Raw genomic sequence first — 18,709 nt, forward strand, 5'->3', positions numbered from 1 at the left:
AGCCCAGCCTCCAATGTAGAGCCCTACAAATCAGATGCAGCTATATCCCGCAAATAATTTGTGTGGATTGGCTTTGGGGACGTGCATTTATCTGTGCAGAGCTCCGCTTGTCATTTTCCCCAATGAGTTATTTTTTTCCTCCGCCTCTAACAATATTCAGGAGAGAGATTTTTGATGCACAGTAAACTCTCTCCATTTTCTTAATATTTGCTAGTAGTTTTCCATTGTTACTATTTATTTCCAGCTATATTCTTTCTTAGCATGCATGTCAGTGGCAGAACATTTTCCTATGGTATGTAAAACATGATTTTTAAGAATACGGTATGACCACTCATTTGATTGATGTAACAGTTATATGAACTATTTAGTTTCTGAAAAATGCAAATACCGTAGATAAATTATTTCAAATCTGTCACCATGTAAACCAGGAAGGAGGTTAGTGACTAACACACAAATCACCATACAGCATTCATATACCTTCTGGGTCTCTCGGTAAAAGTTGGCAAATGTCTCATTTCCCTGCCCCCCTCTCCACTTCTGAAGGGCTCAAAATCTGTAATGTTAGGTGTTAATACATCTTCTGCCTATTACCAAGTCAGATTTTGAAGTTCAGCACCGTCAGATCACTAAATGAATGTATTTCTTGAATCAGCTGGAGCTTTCCTTTGAGGATTTTCAAAGTAGCTTAGGAGGCTTTTATGAAAAATCTGTCTCTTCCTGTAGCGTTTCTAACATTTGTTTAATTAATTTCAACAAATGAAGTCATGAAATTATTGGACTGGAAGGGACATTGAGAGATTTTCTAATCCAGTCCCCTGCACTCATCCCAAGACTAAATATTTTGTAGACCATCCCTGACAGGTGCGTGTTTAACCTGTTCTTAAAAATCTCCAGTGATGAAACCACAACCTTCCCAGGGGTTGGGAAAAAGGCCTCTGCCAGGGGAAGGGTGGAGGTGGATGGGAACAAGCCAGTGGGCAAGTTGCACAGTCCCCATGCCCCCAGCCAGCCCAGAGAGAAGCCAGAGGGCAGGGAGCACACCCCCACACCTCCCTAGCGACAAGCCTGCAACATCTGCACCTCTTCCTCTGAGCTCCCTCTCCGCATCTTCAGAGCTTGCACTTCTCTGAGCGCATCTTCCTTCTCCCCTGCGCTCCCTCTTCTCACAGTCCCCTGCCCTGGCTCCTGCACCTCCCACCCTAACACCCCAGACATCATAGAATGATAGAATCATAGAATACTAGGACTGGAAGAGACCTCACGAGGTCATTAAGTCCAGCCCTCTGCTCTCATGGCAGGACCCAGTACTATCTAGACCATCTCTGATAGACGCTTATCTAACCTGTTCTCAAATATCTCCAGAGATGGAGATTCCACAACCTCCCTAGGCAATTTATTGCAGTGTTTGACCGCCGTGACAGTGAGGGGCTTTTTCCTAATGTCCGACTTAAACCTCCCGTGCTGCAGCTTAAGCCCATTGCTTCTCGTTCTATTCTCAGAGGCCTCGTTTGCTTAACAGTCATGTGAGACAGCATCAAAAGCCTTGCTACAGTACAGGTATACCACATCTTCCTCCCTTTCCTCTAACCACAAGGCTTATTACCCTATCAAAGAAAGATACTAGGTTGATTGGACATGATTTGTTCTGAACAAATCCAAGCTGACTTTTACTTGTCACCTTATTATTTTCTTGGTGTTTGCAAACTGATTACTTAATTGTTTGCTCTATTATCTTTTTGGGTACGGAAGTTAAACTGGCTGGTCTGTAATTCCCCAGGTTATCTTCATTTCTCTTTTTGTAGATGAGTACTGCATTTGCCCTTTTCCTATCTTCTGGGATCTTGCCCATCTTCCATGATTTTTCAATGGCTCCAATATCTCTTCAGTCAGTTCCTTGAGTATTCTAGGATATATTTAGTAAGACTCTCTCTCGACTTGAAGACATCTTGTTTGTCTAAATAATTTTAACTTGTTCTTTCCCTATTTTAGCTTCAGATCCTACCTCATTTTCACTGGCATTTACCATTAGACATGCAGCTGCTAGTACCGTTTTGGTGAAAACTGAAACAAAACACTCATTTAGCACTTCTGCCTCTTTCACATTTTCTGTTATTATTTCCCCACCCTCTCCCCTCTGACTGTCATTCATCTTCCTCTTGCTTCTACTATATTTGTAGGAAGAAGCTTTACTCTTTTGGTTTCTCACTTTTAAATAATGCCTCTTCTTAATGTATGGGCTGTGCAAAGGTGAGAAAACCCTTTGTCTATTTTGATTTCTTTTCCATGATTTTAGTTGGAGAAATATTGTTTTCACTGAGCTAAAAGCCAGTTTTTAGTCCTTGTATAATTTTGTTAAGTGCTTGATCTTTTTTTATAAAATTAACAGTGGCCTTGGGGTTCCCTTCCCCCACTCCAACGTAGAACTTTATTTGCAAGTTGAAGGCTATTTCTCCAATGGGATATACAGTAATGGGCAATCATTATTTAGGAGTATAAGGACTTGAAATATGTGGCTATGTTCAGATAATTTAATCAGCAGACATTCATAGTACAGGTTGAACCTCTCTAATCTGGAACTCTCATCTGGCATGATTTTAGTTATTAGCCAGATGACCAATTCTCATGGGTGTGGCCAAGTTTCCCATGGTCCCATGAAGTTTGTTTACAGCCATCAGTCCTGGCTCTGTGTTCTGTACTGTTACTTCGCTGTAATTTACCCCTAAATGTCTTCTCGGAGCCCATTTAAACAGTGGAAGTGTTGGTAATATGCAAGAAAACATTGACCTTCTGTTGATTGGCAAATTATCCAGCACCAGTGAAGGTCCCAAGGGTGCCGGATGAGAGAGGCTTAACCTGTACCACTTGCTATGGAGTTTTCTTGCAGGTCAGTTTAATGCTTCTTTTTCCTTGGATTCTATTTCAACATTGTTTTTCTGTGTCTGAGTTTATTTTCAAAACAATTACTCGCTAAAACCTAAAAAATCATTTTCCAAATTTTCCTGAACCAGGGATGAGTTAAGAACCTTCCTACTGAGAATGTACAGTAGTATTTGCGTTTGCAAGAGGGACTATAGTAACGAATACAAATTATCTACTCTCTAATTAAGAAATGGTCTATTATATTCTAATTTCTAATGTAACGGTTAACATCCAACTAAGTTTCATAACAAAAAATTCTCAAAATAACACATTTTCACAGTGCATACATATTTAAAACATAACTGATTACAACCAGGCCAGGTTTGTCTGGGTTTGTATCCATAAAGCCATTTTTTAAAGGATTTGTAACATAATGAATCATCTGCTGGAGTATGAGCCCATATCACTTGAGGGTTGGTTACTTATAGTCTATAAGTGGAATTGATCTATTACTGGACTTTGTAGCAATCTTACACGGATTTATTGAACTGGAAGAAAATTTTGCAGTAGAAAAACAAAATTAAACCCAGACAAGAAAAGCAAGTTAAGCAAGACATGCAATCACTGTCTTTTATCATTTTGTTTTTTGGCACATATTTGAACATTTTTAGGACCTGGTTCTACAGTCTTTACACACGTAATGTAATTGACTTAAAGGAGCAATTTATCTGTGCTAATTTCTGATTGTTCACAGTTGTAGTTCTACAACTCTAAGAAAAATAGGAAACTTCAGTTTATACGTAATAAAATAACTTGTTGTTACAGGCAGAGCTGGGCATAGCACCTATTTTATGATTCTGAGGTTACTAACATTGTCTATTATAAGACCTCTTACCAGTTGTTTATAGGCTTGCAAAACTGTAATTCCTCAGGCTTAAGGTTTTCATGCTGGGAGAGTGCTTCAGGGTGAATTTTAGTTTTGTATCTTGGAATCGGAGACTTTGAATTAGTAGCAAAGCCGGCCTGATATCAGGGATGTTCCCCAATTTGGCCAAGTAACAATGTCCTGAAAAATTACAGTCCCGGACTCTTGGTATAGGACTACCTGTAGCTGGCAGCGAAGTTATCCACAGATGTGGCCTGCACTGAAACGCTGCATTCTCACACACAACTGTCCTAGTTGCCCACCTGACTTCACGTAGGACATTTGTTGTGTAGCGGCAGGGGCTGAACAAAACTTTCCCTGCACTTGCTACTCCTGGCTCACAGGAGTTGGTGTGGCCCTGGGCATGAAGATGGAGGACAGGTCTGTGCTCTCACTACTCTCCTTGGCTGACGCGCGTACAGCAAGGCAAAGGAGATAGCCCAACCAGAGTGCACAGTAACAGGGGAGGGGAAATTGAGGCCATACCCACACTAGAAGCACTTTACCAGTGTTGAACCTCTCTAATCCAGAATTTTCTTCTCTGGCAACATTCATAATCTGGCATGATATTAGTTAGCCGGATGGCCACTTATGGGCGTGGCCAAGTTTACTGTGGTCTCATAAAGCTTGTTTCTAGCCACCAGTTCTGGTTCTTGGTGTTCTGTGCTGCTGTTTAGCTATAATTTATCCCTAGCTGTCTTCTGAGAGTCCAATAAGGAGTGGAAGTGTTGGTAACGCGATGGACAGTATTGATCTCCCATGATCCAACAAATTCTCTCATTTGGCACCGGTTAGGTCCTGAAGGTGCCACACGAGAGAGGTTCAACCTGTACCAGCAAAATACTCCCAGTGTATTCAAAGCTATCCTGAGAAGGCTACATGTTGTATTGATATGTAAAAGCTCCCTGCATAGGTGAAACAAGCTAAAGGGGTACCGGAGAAGCTTTGGTAGGGTAACTGTGTCTACATTAGAGGCTTATGTCAGCACAGCTGTCAGTCAGAGATCCCCACTGCTTCACACCCCAGCTGACATAGTTGTGCCAGAGAGAGTCTGTAGTGTGTACCTCATCTAAGAAGGAGCAAGGGAGGCTGGGAGAGGAAAAATGGAGACAGGTGCCTCCCAATAGTGGGGAAAAGAATGGGGAGGTTGGAACAGAAACTACTGGGGGAGGAAGGTAGGGACAGGGACAGGCTTGAGGGAACAAGGGCAGAAGGGATCAGGCTGATCAGGGACTGATGTGAAAGGTTTTTTAACCACTAGTGAATACTTCCCTGCAGAACCTAGACTTGAATCTTGAAGTCCCCAAGGCCCAACATTCCTCTCATGGCAAGCTGTGAAACCCAATGACGTGATGCCTCTTCCTTCTCCATGGCTCAGCCATGTAGCCATTAATATAATATCACTGCAACCTGTTAGGTTATGTGTTAGAGGCTGTGCTATAGACCTAAATCTCAGTGTTTCTGCTGATAAGTCTTTTGCTTAGCAGAGTGGTGTCACGTGACAGGCCATGTCATATTGTTCAGTTGGCTTTTTTAAAAAACTCAGGAAGTTGCATCCAAAAATGGATGAATGTAAGTTTCAACATTGGAGCACTTGAGCTGAATGAATCAGTATTCGTCTGGAACAAAACAGTATTTGGTCATACGATGAAAGACTATCTGATAAATACAATACTGCTGTTATAGGCAACCTTAATTTTCCAGCATTTCTGGCTTCTGAGTATTTGACTTTCTGAACTTATTATTCTTTTTCATTTTGTGTTTGGTTTGTTGTGTTCACATTTGAGTAATCACCCAACAAGTCAACAAAAATCAGTAGTTATACTGAAGTTGGAAATTTCATCAGAAGCTAATGAAGTTGGCATAGAATTATGTGAATTACATTTGTGTATACTGTCTGGTGGCCTTTTAAGATTGAGGTTGACTAGTAAAGGCAAACATATAAGTGAACATTGCACTTTTCACACAAGCATATTCAGATAGCAACAGATTTATTTAATACCAATTGAAGTGCACATGAACTAGCATATGATGTGGAGCCAAATGTTTAACTGATGATTACTCAGTGGTTGGTTGCTTTTTCAGTGTTTATTTTTAAACAACCTGCTTCAGGCCAGCCATGGACCGACTGTTACTGACTTCAGTAGGAGTTTGGCAGGAGTAAGAATTAAATACTTTGCAGTTCAGGATTTTCTTTAGAATGTTACTACTATGTCCTGTCTCATTTCACAACAAGTTGAAAAAGTGCTGTAATAGACTGTAAAGAGGCAGGGTTTTTTTTGTTATGTTTTATTTTATTTAGGCCTCTCAAGATCTCTTTGTACCTTTTCTGTGATTAATTGAAGTATTTCAGGATAGTCTTTTTAATAAAACAAAACCAAATCCAAACCCATGATTTGGAGTAAAAAGTAGCTTTAATAGGTTGGTATTTTAAAAATGCATGGGTTGCTTTTGTGTTAGCATTGAAAGAAAAACCTGTTTTGGATTCTGCCACAAATCACTCTGGTTTTGGATTTTATTTTTTAATGTATTCTAACTTTTGAAAAGACTTTGCACATCCTAATTCCGCTCGTTAGCAGGATTAAGATATGGTGGACAAACTCAATTTTAAAGTCTTTTTCTTTTTTTAATAAAATGATTTGACGTGAGTGGTTGTTACCTTTAAAATTGGATTGCCTCTTTGCAGTGAAGTATCTTTTTCAGCCTTACCAATTTCAATATATCAGGACTACACATCCCAAGGTTCCCTTCAGCTATAGTGCACTTCTGAAGTTTTGGAAATTCAGGGGTTGCCATGACTACAGGCTTCACATGTAACAGGTGGGGGAGAGGTTTTGAGTGACAGTGCCACACGGGAGGTGGAGGAAGAGATGAGTACAGAGGGCAGCTATACAGAGAAAGGGGGAGAGCTCTGGGCATGGGGAATGTGCTTTCCCTACCACAGCTCTGGTGTCAGTTTGGCCTGGCCAGTGTGTGGGGCCTCAAGAGGAAGAACACAAGTAGGGTAGCAGAACCCCAGCCAGAGGATGGGGAGAAGAACAGCCGAGGATGGGCCAGAGTGACAGTGGTCCTGCTGGTGGGCCCCAGATTGGCCAGGATCGATGGGCACTGGCCCTATCAGTCCGCTGTTGTCTGTGTGTCAATTGGACATTGACAAATATACAGCTGGAACCATATTGTTGTGAAAACAGCTGTTAAGTTTATAAGAAAGTGTTTAGGCCTTATGAAATGCTTGTAGGATTCTGCATGTATTGATCTCACTCATAATGTGTATACCCCATGTTATAATGCTATATAAAGTGTTTGTATTGTAATCCTCTATAATTGTGTAAGTCGTCGAACAGGAAGAAAGCATTAATTATGCTGACTTTCTATATAACATGTTAGGTCCTGCCCACCAAGAAGGCCCACTGAAACCAAGTAAGCCATTGTGAAATGTCAAAGAACAAAATCTTTAACAGCAGTTTTCCCTCCCCCCATGAAAATGAGACATGCATGTGAACTCATCCCACCAAATTCCATTCTGGGAACATGGGAATAAAAGTCCCTAATAAGAAGAAAGTATATTTCTATGCTACTTGGCATTTGGAAGGGTAAGATTTCTCAGCTCAGGCAAGGGATCCCCAGCTACTTAGCGTGCGTTAGCCCTACGGGATATATAGAGCTTACATATTACAAAAGTTTCCATCTCCTTTTGAAAATGTACACCTGCAACACATTTGTATATATTCACCTGCTTTAATTTTGTGAATAACTCATTTCTTTTTCTTACTAATAAATCTCAAATTAGTTTATTACAAGATTGGCTACAAGCATTGTATTTAATGTAAGGTCTAATGTGAAATTGACGTTGGGTAAATGACCGCTCCTTTGGGACTGACCAGGAATGTCCTAGGTATTATTGTGATATATGCTGTAAGGGACCATTTTGTCATGAAAGCAAGCTTGCCTAAATGGCAAGATAGACCAAGGCTCTGTGGTTAGGCTGTTACAATACATTTACAAACAGCTTGGATTTGGGCCCTGTGTCTTAACATCTGCCCTGATGTTAGTACTCTCACTCTTAAGCAACTTCAGACAGCTTGACAAGGTTTATACCTCTGAGATGTCTGCTCCTCCTTTTGATGCATTTCCCTGTCGCATTGAAGCACCTCACTGAATGTGGCTGCCCTGATTGCTGGGCTGCAGAATAATTGACATGGTTTTAAGAGGAGTTTTTTCTCCTTGGTTACAGAAGATGGTGTGTCGAGTTTTCTTAAGCAAGGCGGGACATTAAGTCAGGGTTGCAAGCAGAGAGGGGAGACCAACCATTCAAAGAGGAGTGCATGCTTTTACAAGAGAATGCTGGCAGTGCACAGGAGAAAAGAGAGACATTAACCGTGTCCGAAAAAAGAACGTCAGAGCTGACAAGGGAGAATGAATACAGAGGGAGAAAGAGACGAGGAAGGAGAGAGAGACCTCAGCAAATTCATCTTGCCACAAACCACCTTCTTACTCTCAAAATAATCACGGCTGTCTGTGTGTGTGAATCAGGTTTTGGGACACCGGCAACAACAGGAAAAACTCAGTGAAAGGAGTAATTCATTATAAAACGGATGAAAGTGGGAAAGACAACAGGATGTCCTTTTATAGCATTTAAACTGTTTCAGGATTGTAATTGTTTTTTGTGAACTATTCATTCAGTTTTAGAAAGAGTTTGGGATGATGTCCGTTAGTAGACCCAAGATGGTTAAGTGTAAAGTTAAGGCCTGTGTGTGCTAGCAATCTTACAGTTTCCCACAGTTGCACTCCACAGTCACAACTCCATCAGCAGTAGCAATGTTGGAGAAGGTGCTGTAGCTAGGAATTGCTGGCAGCTGACACTATGTTAACTGCACTGTTGTCTAAGCCTGCTCTGAGCGGTTAGGTGGCATAATGGCTGGAAAATGGGAAGATAGTTTTAATTTGTGTTCTTCTTGTTTGTACAATGGGAAGGTGTAAGAAAATGGCCTGTGTGGGTGTAGTTAGACCAGTGGTTCTCAAAGTGCAGTTGGCAGACAGCTAGTGGTCCATGACTGCCTTACGGGGTCATGGGCTCAGGGCTGGTCCCCCTACAGTGGGGAGCTCATACTGGTTCTCCAGCTCTGTGGCTGTCCCCCAACTCCACCGTGAGGTTTTAGCATGAGCACTGGCTTCCCTCTGTGGGGAGGGGGAGCCCCAAGCCTTGTAGGCCATTTCCAGCATGCAGGGGAAAGAAGCAGCTCCATGAGCTCCGCAAGCTGCCGTTCCCCCTCCCCTCAAGATAGGGGAACAGCAGGGTAGGAAGTCATTTGTGGGAGGCTTTTCCTGCTACTCCCATTGGCTGGCCAATGTGAGCAGTGTGGGGGCCGTGCCTGGGAGTGTGGAGCCAGGTAAAAGCACCTCCCTCATAGGCCCCACACCCCATCTCTCATCCAACTCAGGCCCTCTCCTGCTTCCTCCCTCCCTCCCACCCAGACCCCCACCCCCAGTCCCTTCTTGCACCCTCGCACCCAGACCTCCAGCCCACTTCTGTAACCTATCTCACACCCTCACTCCCTCCTGCACCCTATCTCCTGCTCATACCCTGCACCCATTTCCCTATCATGCTATCAGCTCTTTCCCAGACACTGAACCCCTCATTTGTCTTTACCCCACAAAATCTAGTAACCCCATGAACCCAGAAGAGTTAATCTGGCCTCTGAGAGCCCTGATCCCCACAGTTCCCATAGGGCTGGAGCATGAAGGGAGTAAGGTGTCTCTGTTGAGGCCCACATCAGTAAGGATTGGTGGTTTTTCTTATCCTTTTTTTCCATCTCACTTTTCTTTGGCCCTGGACTGGTTTTTGTGTGGGCCAGTGGCCCCCAACCTAAAAAGGTTCTTCACCCTTGTCATAAAGACAATGTTGAAACCTTTTGTTTTGAATATAAAGTAATATTTTACTTTATTTGAAACAGAGTTTGGTAAACTATGATGATGTACATAATAAGATCTAAATATATGTCCCCTTATGGTATGGCTGTGTATTTGTTTTTATGCTCTAGTAGCCTAGATAAGCAAATGCACTTTGTCATCATGGGTGGCTGGCTGGTGCTCAGATGAGAGCTTTGCAGGGAGCAGGGTGGACTGCAGGCCAGAAAGATTTTGAGAACCACTGAGTTAGACTCACAAAGAAATATGTGTGCGCGGTTTTTTGTTTATATGCCATGCCTGTTAAAGGCAATGCATGCACAAAATAAATGAGTTGATTATTGTTGTGCAATATGGACTGCTGCAGCAAAAGAAATATGGGATAAAAATAACTGCCAAGTGATTATGGGTGTGGTGGGGGAGAAAGAGAACAAAAGATGACGTTTCTAGAGAAATCACTTGTTTTCTGAGGAAGAAGAATGCGGTGGGTCCCATTCTCTCCTAGCAGAATTCCACTGAACTCAAGAAAGTTATGCCAACCAAAACATCAGCTTGGTAAATTCTAACCTTCATTAAGAAAGCATAAAACCAGCCCTTTTATAGTAGAGTTTGAATCAATAGTGATTAATATTCCTGGCGGGGGGGGGGGGGGGGGGCATTTTTTCACCTAATACGTAAAGGCAGATAAAGGTTAAACCTCTCTGTATGGGTAGTATCTTGTCTGTAATTCTGCTAATTTTAGTTAGATGGAAGACCACTTGTCATGCGAGTAGCCAAGTTTCCTGCAGTCCCGTGAAGTTTGTGTGCAGCTACCAGGTCTGGCTTTCAGTGCTCTATGCTGTTGTTTTGCCCTAAATTACCTTAAATGCCCTGTAAGAGCCCAGCAAGCAGGGAAGTGTCAGTAATGTGCTAGACAATATTCACCACCCGTCATCTGGCAAATTCTCTTCTTTGGCACCCATCAGGTCCCGAGGGTGCCAGACAAGAGAGTTTCAACCTTTACCAGTTAGAGAAGTGGGACTTGGATGCCGGATGATGGCAGATCTGCTGTATATGGTAGTTTCAGTGAACTATCTGCGCAATTCTCTTCTGCTTTTCTTCCTTTTTGATCTTGTTCCAGGATTCTTGCAGCGGCTGCTGTTCTGACAGAGAATCTTCATCTGTGTCCTTCAGGATTTTTCCATCTTATCCTATTTTTGATCACAGAGGCATTCTGCTGTCTCATCATATAGATGGCAATGTGACCAGTTATTTAGCAAGATGCTGCATAGATTCTGTTGCACCATTTTGTTCCCCATAAAATCCTTTTATTTTTAAAGTGCTCGGTTGATTTGGCCCACTCTACTTTAGGGCACCTTTCTCCCTCTTCTCCTATCTTTGCTCCCTGTCAATGTCTTGTACTCGTCATTTCACACAATTTTACTGTTGTTTGTGCAAAAACCTTTTCCCCTACAGCTCTTGCCTTGTGAGCAATCTTATTTTCCTGACTCATCAGGTCTTTGAACAGAATTAAAGATCATTTGAAAACACCTTACTTTCCTTGACGATACCTTTTTATTTTCTTTTTATTGTTAGCCCATTGAGCCATTTATTGGCACCCTATAAGGAATATTAGGGTAAAGGTTGTTTGAGAGATGCTGTGTAAAATGCATTATTGATGAGATTTTACAGTGACAGCAGGTACAGCACATAGATTTGGTTTCATGTGAGAATCATGAATGCTAACCTGGATTTAAAGTATTTTTGTTTTTTCATTTGTAAAGACAGTGCTCTGAGAGTTATTCACAATAGAGATTGGGCAAATGGTATAACTCTCTTGATGCGTCTTGTGGCATAAGCCTTTGTTGTTTAGGGATCCTTAGATTTATTTTAGGTAACCTATAATCCTAGGGCTGGTTTAGCCCACTGCCGAAACCAGGCTCAACCCTAACTAAATCATCCCAGGCAGAACTTCGTCAAGGAGGGACTTAAAAACCTCTAGGAATGGAGATTCCACCATCTCTCTAAGTAACTTGCTCCAGTGCTTTACCACCTTTCTGGTGAAATATTGTGTTTAATGTTGATATTGTAACATGTTCGTGGGAGACTAGCTCTGATATATTTCATTTTGAGTACAGAACATTGCATTATTTGACATTATAATGTTGTTCCTCTATAAATACATTGAAAACACGAAGCAAATGTAACTGAGAACACAGAATATAATGAATGTGCGATAGTGTCTCCAGGAAATTCTGTGAATGATGTAGTGACAATTAGATTATTTAAGAATTCCTTTCAAAGTATGAAAATGACAGAGGTCACATTTAAAATACACAGGGGGCTGACAGATACAAATTTTATATCAAAACTGCATTTTAATCAATTCAGCTTCTTTCTTAGAACATGAAATTTACCTTTTTTCAACTGCAACATGTCATACTAAATACTCAGACTTGTATGATACAGCCTTGCATTCTTGGGAGTATCTGACAGAACAGCACAGCTTGAAGTACTTGCAAAATGGTCTCAACTGGACCTCCAGATTTATATGACTAAAATTGTACACTTCCTTTTTGTACCCCCTTTGGTACAAAAATTTAGTTTTCCTCAGTTTTGGTGATTATTATTTTGTATCTGCAAACAGTTCTGTAGGTGTGCAGGACATATTTGTCTGTGCAAACTGTATGGGTAAGAATGTAATTATTCAGAAATGCATGTGGAAATATTTTTACACAAAAATGTGAATGTTCACTGCATGAATAAGAAATAGTCTTGCAATTTTAGACTCTTACTTTGATGCCATTCCACTTTGGTCCACTCTGCCCTTTCTTGGACAGGTGTGAGCTACTATAGGTTGAGTATCTGGAAGTTTCATTGCTAAAACTTACTTAAGTTTATCTTGTTTTGAGAGAATACACTGGTTCAACAGAGTATATAGACTCTTCCTTTTTCTCTCTGCAGGTGGAAGAAATTGTTGATATAGGAACATTTGCCCCAGAAGATATTCACATTCCAAAGATCTATGTCCATCGTCTCATAAAAGGAGGGAAATATGAAAAAAGAATTGAAGTAAGTGGCTCAGTTTCTTGGTCATGATGTGTGTTGACCTAGAATCTATTTTATAAATTACAGAATTTCTGCTCGAACATTAAACTGTAGCCATAAGGTATTATGAGATGGATTCTCTGTTCCACATAGTGTGGGAGATTTCAGAGGGAAGGAGAGGTAGTGATCATGGATGCCCAGTTGGCAAGTTTTAGTAACTCCACCTTAGCCCTTCCATAGCATGATCCCTCCTCATCCTGACATGCCACCTTCACTGCAGCCAGGGCCATGGTTGGTGTAAGAGCCAGCTCTTCCAGCTTTCAAGCAGATGAGTGATCTCCTGCTCTCACTGCTATGCAGGTGACACAAAGAGCCTGGGACCAGCAGAGAGAATTTGTCCTTGTTTTCAGATTCGTCTTGGAAGTGTTTTGTTTTGTTTTTTTCTTAATTGAAAGTGTTACTTGAATGCACTGCTCCACAGAACTGCAAGACCTTTAATCCCCCAGAGATGACAAAAATTAAAGGCAACACCAGCGCTCGGAGCCAGCTCCATCCCCCACTACCTGTATAAGACTCCGCGTGGGAGTTTGCATGCTGGGTGAAGACTCTGGGATGGGGCAGGAGGTGATGCGAGCTCAAGGGAATGTGGTGCAGGAGGGGTACAGGCTCCAGGACAGGGTCTGGGTGCATGGTCTGGCCTGAGATGGGGGTGGGGGTGCTGGTGGCAAACTCTAGGAAGAAGCTTAGGGGCTGGAGGGGTGCAGGAGTTTGAGGGTGGGGGAGGGGTATAGGCTGTGCAGGGAGTTGGGTGCACAAGGGGGAGTGGGAGGTGCCATGCTTACCCCCTCTGGCTGTGGTTCCTGGTGGGCGGGGGGACAGGTCTCCATGCACTGCTGCCCCTGCATGTTCTCTTCCCTATGCACTCCTGGGGGCTCCCACCACCATCACCTGCACTGCAGCAGGCCTAGAGTGGTTTCCTGCTGCGAGCAGTGCACGAAGGCAACCACACACACGCCACAGGAGGTGCTGGGCTGCTGCTGGTGGTAGCCCCTGGGGCATTTTAAATTGCCGGGGGGCAGCAGGTGGTCCCAGGAGGCACATGGGGTTGGGGCAGAGAGGGAGGAGAGAGAATGTGGGGTGGCAGGTGGGCTGGGGAGAGACCTGGCCCCAAACTTCGTGCCCAGCCTCAGGCCAGGAATATTTCTGATTCTGGGGCACTGTGGGCCCATACGGTTTGCTGCACATGCATGTGACCCTTCCTATCCCCCTGCCTAGCTTCGCCTCGCCTCACCTCACCTAACCTATCTACTTTCAAAAATTACAACTTTTAATACCAATGAACATGTTGTAGCATTTTATTTGACCACAAAGAAAGCAGCTATTATATTGCTGTGTTTAAAACCAAGCTAGGAAGAATTGCCTGAGCTTTGATTCTGTGGTGTCACCTCCCGGGAGCAAGGTCTCTGGATTCAGTTTTGTGCATGACAGCTCTCTGGATGTTCAGTCAGAAATGTCTTGTGCCAGCAGTCTTGTACTGTGATCTGATACATGTTTAGTACTTCTCTGTAGTCAGAAATAACGTTATTGGCTGTGTTTTGGTGGTTATGTAGGTGGTAGTGGGAAATATGAAGGGGGAAAAAAGGTGAGCAACAAAATGTTTGTGCCAATGTCTGCACAATTGTCTTCTTGAGGCTGTACTGCTAGAAATCAATTTTCTGCCACCACCATGCAACCCCAAAGGCCTGGGAACTTATAAGACTCTCCAGATAAGCCTCCTAGTACACTTCAAGCAGGGAGATAAATCACAGCTTTCTCCACTACCAGTTTATTCTGCACAAACTTGGTGTGTCACTGGGTATCTGACCAGAACCAGATTGCCAAAGCTCTTAGTCTGTGGGCACTTTGTATTAGACAGCAGTTAAAAACCTTTCCCTTCTTTTGAGGCATAGCTGTCACATCCACTCAACAAGCTTCGCATGTTTCTGAAAACATACTGATTTTGCTTTGATTAAAATGCCGTTGCCATTTCGTTTTGCCTACAGGAGCTCACTTCCATACAAATGATGCTTGTCTGTCTTCTCTGATTTGCTCTCTGTAGAGGAGGTGCTCCTAGGACCAAGGAGAGTAAGCCAGGACTTTAACAATCAGCCATCATATCACACCACTTACCCCATTTTTACACCCTTTGCAAAGTTTTATATAATGCTAGCAGATGTACCCGGCATTGCTTGCATCTTTAACTGAAGTTATTTAAAAACATTAAAAGGAAAATCTACATGTTTGTTTCAGTAATGCCCTCATGCTTCAGTTAACTAGTGGGGCTCAGGGTGGGGAGCAGGGAGCAAAGGAGGTAGGGTAGTAGGTGAGGGGGCTGAGAGCAGGGAATGGTGAGTGTTGGAACCAGGGCAGTGGATGGGGATCTTGGGGCAGGAAGTAGGGATGCAGGAACTTGGTTATAAGGGGGCTCAGGCAGGGGATTAGCTGTGGCCAGGGAATGGGGGTGCAGGAGTGAGGGGAGAGGCTGTGGGAGGTGAAGTTGGGGTTCAGGGTGCAAGATTAAGGGTAGGGAGTGGGACCATAGCATGGAGGGTGCAGGCTGCAGCTCCTGAGCCGCGTCTACACGTGCCGGCTACTTCGAAGTAGCCATGCCAACTTCGAAATAGCGCCCGCCACGTCTACACGTGGCGAGCGCTATTTCGAAGTTGAAATCGACATAAGGCAGCGAGACGTCGAAGTCGCTGTCCTCATGAGGAGATGGGAATAGCACCCTACTTCGATGTTGAATGTCGAAGTAGGGCATGTGTAGCCGATCCGCGTCCTGCAACATCGAAATAGCGGGGTCCACCATGGCGGCCATCGGCTGAGGGGTTGAGAGATGCTCTCTCTCCAGCCCCTGAGGGGCTCTATGGTCACCGTGTGCAGCAGCCCTTAGCCCAGGGCTTCTGGCTGCTGCTGCTGCAGCTGGGGATCCGTGCTGCATGCACGGGGTCTGCAACCAGTTGTCGGCTCTGTGGATCTTGTGGTGTTTAGTGTAACTGTGTCTGGGAGGGGCCCTTTAAGGGAGCGGCTTGCTGTTGAGTCCGCCCTGTGACCCTGTCTGCAGCTGTTCCTGGCACCCTTATTTCGATGTGGGCCGCTTTGGTGTGTGGCTGCTCCCCTGCAGCGCCTACTTTGATGTAGTGCTGCCCAACGTCGATGCTGAACGTCGACGGCACCAGCCCTGGAGGACGTGTAGACGTTATTCATCGAAATAGCTTATTTCGATGTCACTACATCAAAATAAGCTATTTCGATGTAGCATTCACGTGTAGACGTAGCTCTGTTGTCCCCAGTCTGTCCCTGCCTGTCCTGCGCATGTGTGTGGGGGGGCAGGAAAGGTGCTTAGGTGAGGCTGCGGCTTTTACCCTCCCACTTGTCCTCAGATGGGGGCAGTGTATGCTGTAGCTCTTATCCCCCCCCAACCTGTCCCTGCAGCTCTCAGCCCCTTGGCCTGTAATGGGGGGAGGGGAGGGAGGAAATTTGGCCACACCTCTCCCTGCCACCTGCCTGTGGGTGGGGGGTCAGTTTGGGCCGTGGCTCCTGGCCAGGCCCCAGAAGGGGGACCCTGAGAGCTGAGGCTGGTCCATGGCACTGGATCTTCTCCTGGAGGGGGGTGCCCCCAGTCTGGCCCCAGCTCTGGGGGTGGGAGGAAGGAGGAAGAGGCTGGGGCAGCAACACTTCCCTCGCCCCAGCCAGAGCAGCAGGGGATATGTGGGGCTGGGGCTGTTGTGCTGGGCCTGGGGAGAGCAGCGGGGGGTGGGGCCACAGCTTGGCTGCTTGTCCCAGCTCCATCTGAGCCTAATGGCGGGAGGGGGCATGGCAGGGTTTCCCCACCCTGGCATTTGGGGAGGGCTGTGGGGAGAGAAACAGGCTCCGGGGAGGGATGCACTTACTCATCCATAGGCAGCTAGGTTCAGGAGCTCACGTTGGGCTGGGACAAGCAGCTGCCCCCAGCGGTCACTCTGCAGCATTGCTGTTCCCTGTGCTCACTGCCCACAGTGGTGAGTCTGAAGTATGTCGTCCCTCCTGCCGGTGCCCATCTCTTCCCATGCTCTGGGAAATCCTGGGATTCAGGCAGTTTCCACTTTCCAGGCACAACTGAACCCTGATCTTGGTTTAAGTTAAAGTAAGAGGAAGCTGCCTACCAAATTTTGTACTCATAGCTCTTATGGTTCAAGAGGATCTCTTGAAGAAGCATAGTGCCAGGAGGCAGGTAGGCAGAGAGAGACATTCTAAAATCTACAGTAGCTATAATAAAGTCTTAGCAGGCTGACTTTGGTCCACTGAGTTTTGTAATCCTAGCTGTGATGCATCTCATCAAATATAAATATTGCAATGGAATTGCAAAGTTGTTTGTTTACTGTCTTACACAGAGAGGGTAAAGTAGCATTTGTTTTTTTTCTTATTACATTTTGAGCATAAATTAGATCAAGTGTATCACAGTTTCCAGTGTAGTGTTGGGAAAAGGGTTCCCACAGAAACCAACTATAGGAAGAGTGCCAGGTATAGGAAGGTATGTTATTGTCCTAATTGTGTTACAGAAATGACATAGTCATACTCCTGTACATTGGTGGTGGCTGGGTTGGAATGGGAGGAAGGAGAGGAATTATTAGAAGCTAGCTTGTCATACATTCCCTCCACCACTGGAGGTTAAGCAGCCAGGGGTTAAAAAGAAAGCTTCTTTAAAATGAAATTAAATTACATTCAAAATAAGTGTTTACATATAAATATGGGCTTTATGTAGTAGCTAAGTTACCAATAAAGGCCTCTGTTCTCTCCCGTCTGCGCACATAAACCCACTGGCTTAAAGTGTGGAAAGATACAGGACAAAACTGCAGGAAATATATTTTGACAGACGTTCTCAAAAGAGCAATACTGTTTTTGACTGCAACCCATCCCTTATGGAAAAGACTTATACAATTTAAAGCAGCAATAACTTTTATAGAATTGTAAAGCAGATATCAAATTTAATCACAGCAATAATATCATCTGTTTTCTCAGCTATTGGACAAAATATGTATAGAGGGATCTCATTTGTTAATTTTTTTTTCTTTCTGGACAGTACTTTCTTTAGACCCCAATTGGGTTCATTCTCGTAATAGTCTAAAGAGTTCTACATAGAATCTCACTGGAACAATAAGCCTGACTTTTATATCTTGCAGAGCAAGAATCTGAATCCCATAGTTTGTTTTCGATAATGTCTTACTTTCTAGCGATTATCCATCCGAAAACCAGAAGAAACAGAAGCCAAACAAAAAAAGGAAGGAGATAACGTGAGAGAGAGGATCATCAGACGAGCAGCTTTAGAGTTTGAAGACGGCATGTATGGTATCCTCCAGCTGTGTTGTAGGTTAAAGAAATAAGATTTGCTGTGATAAAATTAACAGCCACAGCTCTTACTCCTGGCACAAGTTTGTTACCCTCTTCACCATGCATTACAGTAGTGTTTCTTAACTTGTTCTGCAGAACACAGGTGTTCCATGAAGAACTCACATGTGTGCCATGAGGGTTTGGAGAAATACACTGATGGTACATATTTTCTGTTAATAAAACCCAGATACGATATTACTACCTCATTGGCATAATAGTGATTACATTACTTCATTTTGTTTTTCCTGTATTTGTTGCTGCTGCTTTTTTTTTGTCTGACAATTGGTTTTTGAGGAAAATTTTCATAGGTGTTCCACATAAAATATTATTGTTTGGTGTTCTGTGGTCTCAAATAGTTTAAGAAACACTGCACTACAGTACTTATGGCTCAGTCATTGTATCCTACTGACATAGATGGAACATTAAAGCATGCATCATGAGATGTTCCAGCTGGGTGTAACTGCAGTGTCATTGGCAGTCAAGTGATTGCTATGTCTTGAAAAACTGCAGGGCCATCTATAGTAAGTGAAGCTTGCTTGGACATTTATATTAGTAGGTTGCCATCTCAGCATAGGCTGTTCA

At 43.7% G+C, this 18,709-nt stretch overlaps 1 protein-coding gene across 1 annotated transcript in view; it reads left to right on the forward strand.

Moving 5' to 3' along the window:
• The window catches only part of OXCT1 (3-oxoacid CoA-transferase 1), a 143,235-nt gene that overhangs the window by 64,236 nt on the left and 60,290 nt on the right, over positions 1 to 18,709 (forward strand). Inside the window, exons 8-9 of the mRNA XM_074995618.1 lie at positions 12,635 to 12,742; positions 17,971 to 18,085. Coding sequence (XP_074851719.1) covers positions 12,635 to 12,742; positions 17,971 to 18,085 — 223 coding nt within the window. The remainder of the gene's footprint in view (positions 1 to 12,634; positions 12,743 to 17,970; positions 18,086 to 18,709) is intronic.

The sequence above is a fragment of the Carettochelys insculpta genome, chromosome 5 (assembly GCF_033958435.1).
Source record: "Carettochelys insculpta isolate YL-2023 chromosome 5, ASM3395843v1, whole genome shotgun sequence".
Lineage (NCBI taxonomy): Eukaryota > Metazoa > Chordata > Testudines > Carettochelyidae > Carettochelys > Carettochelys insculpta.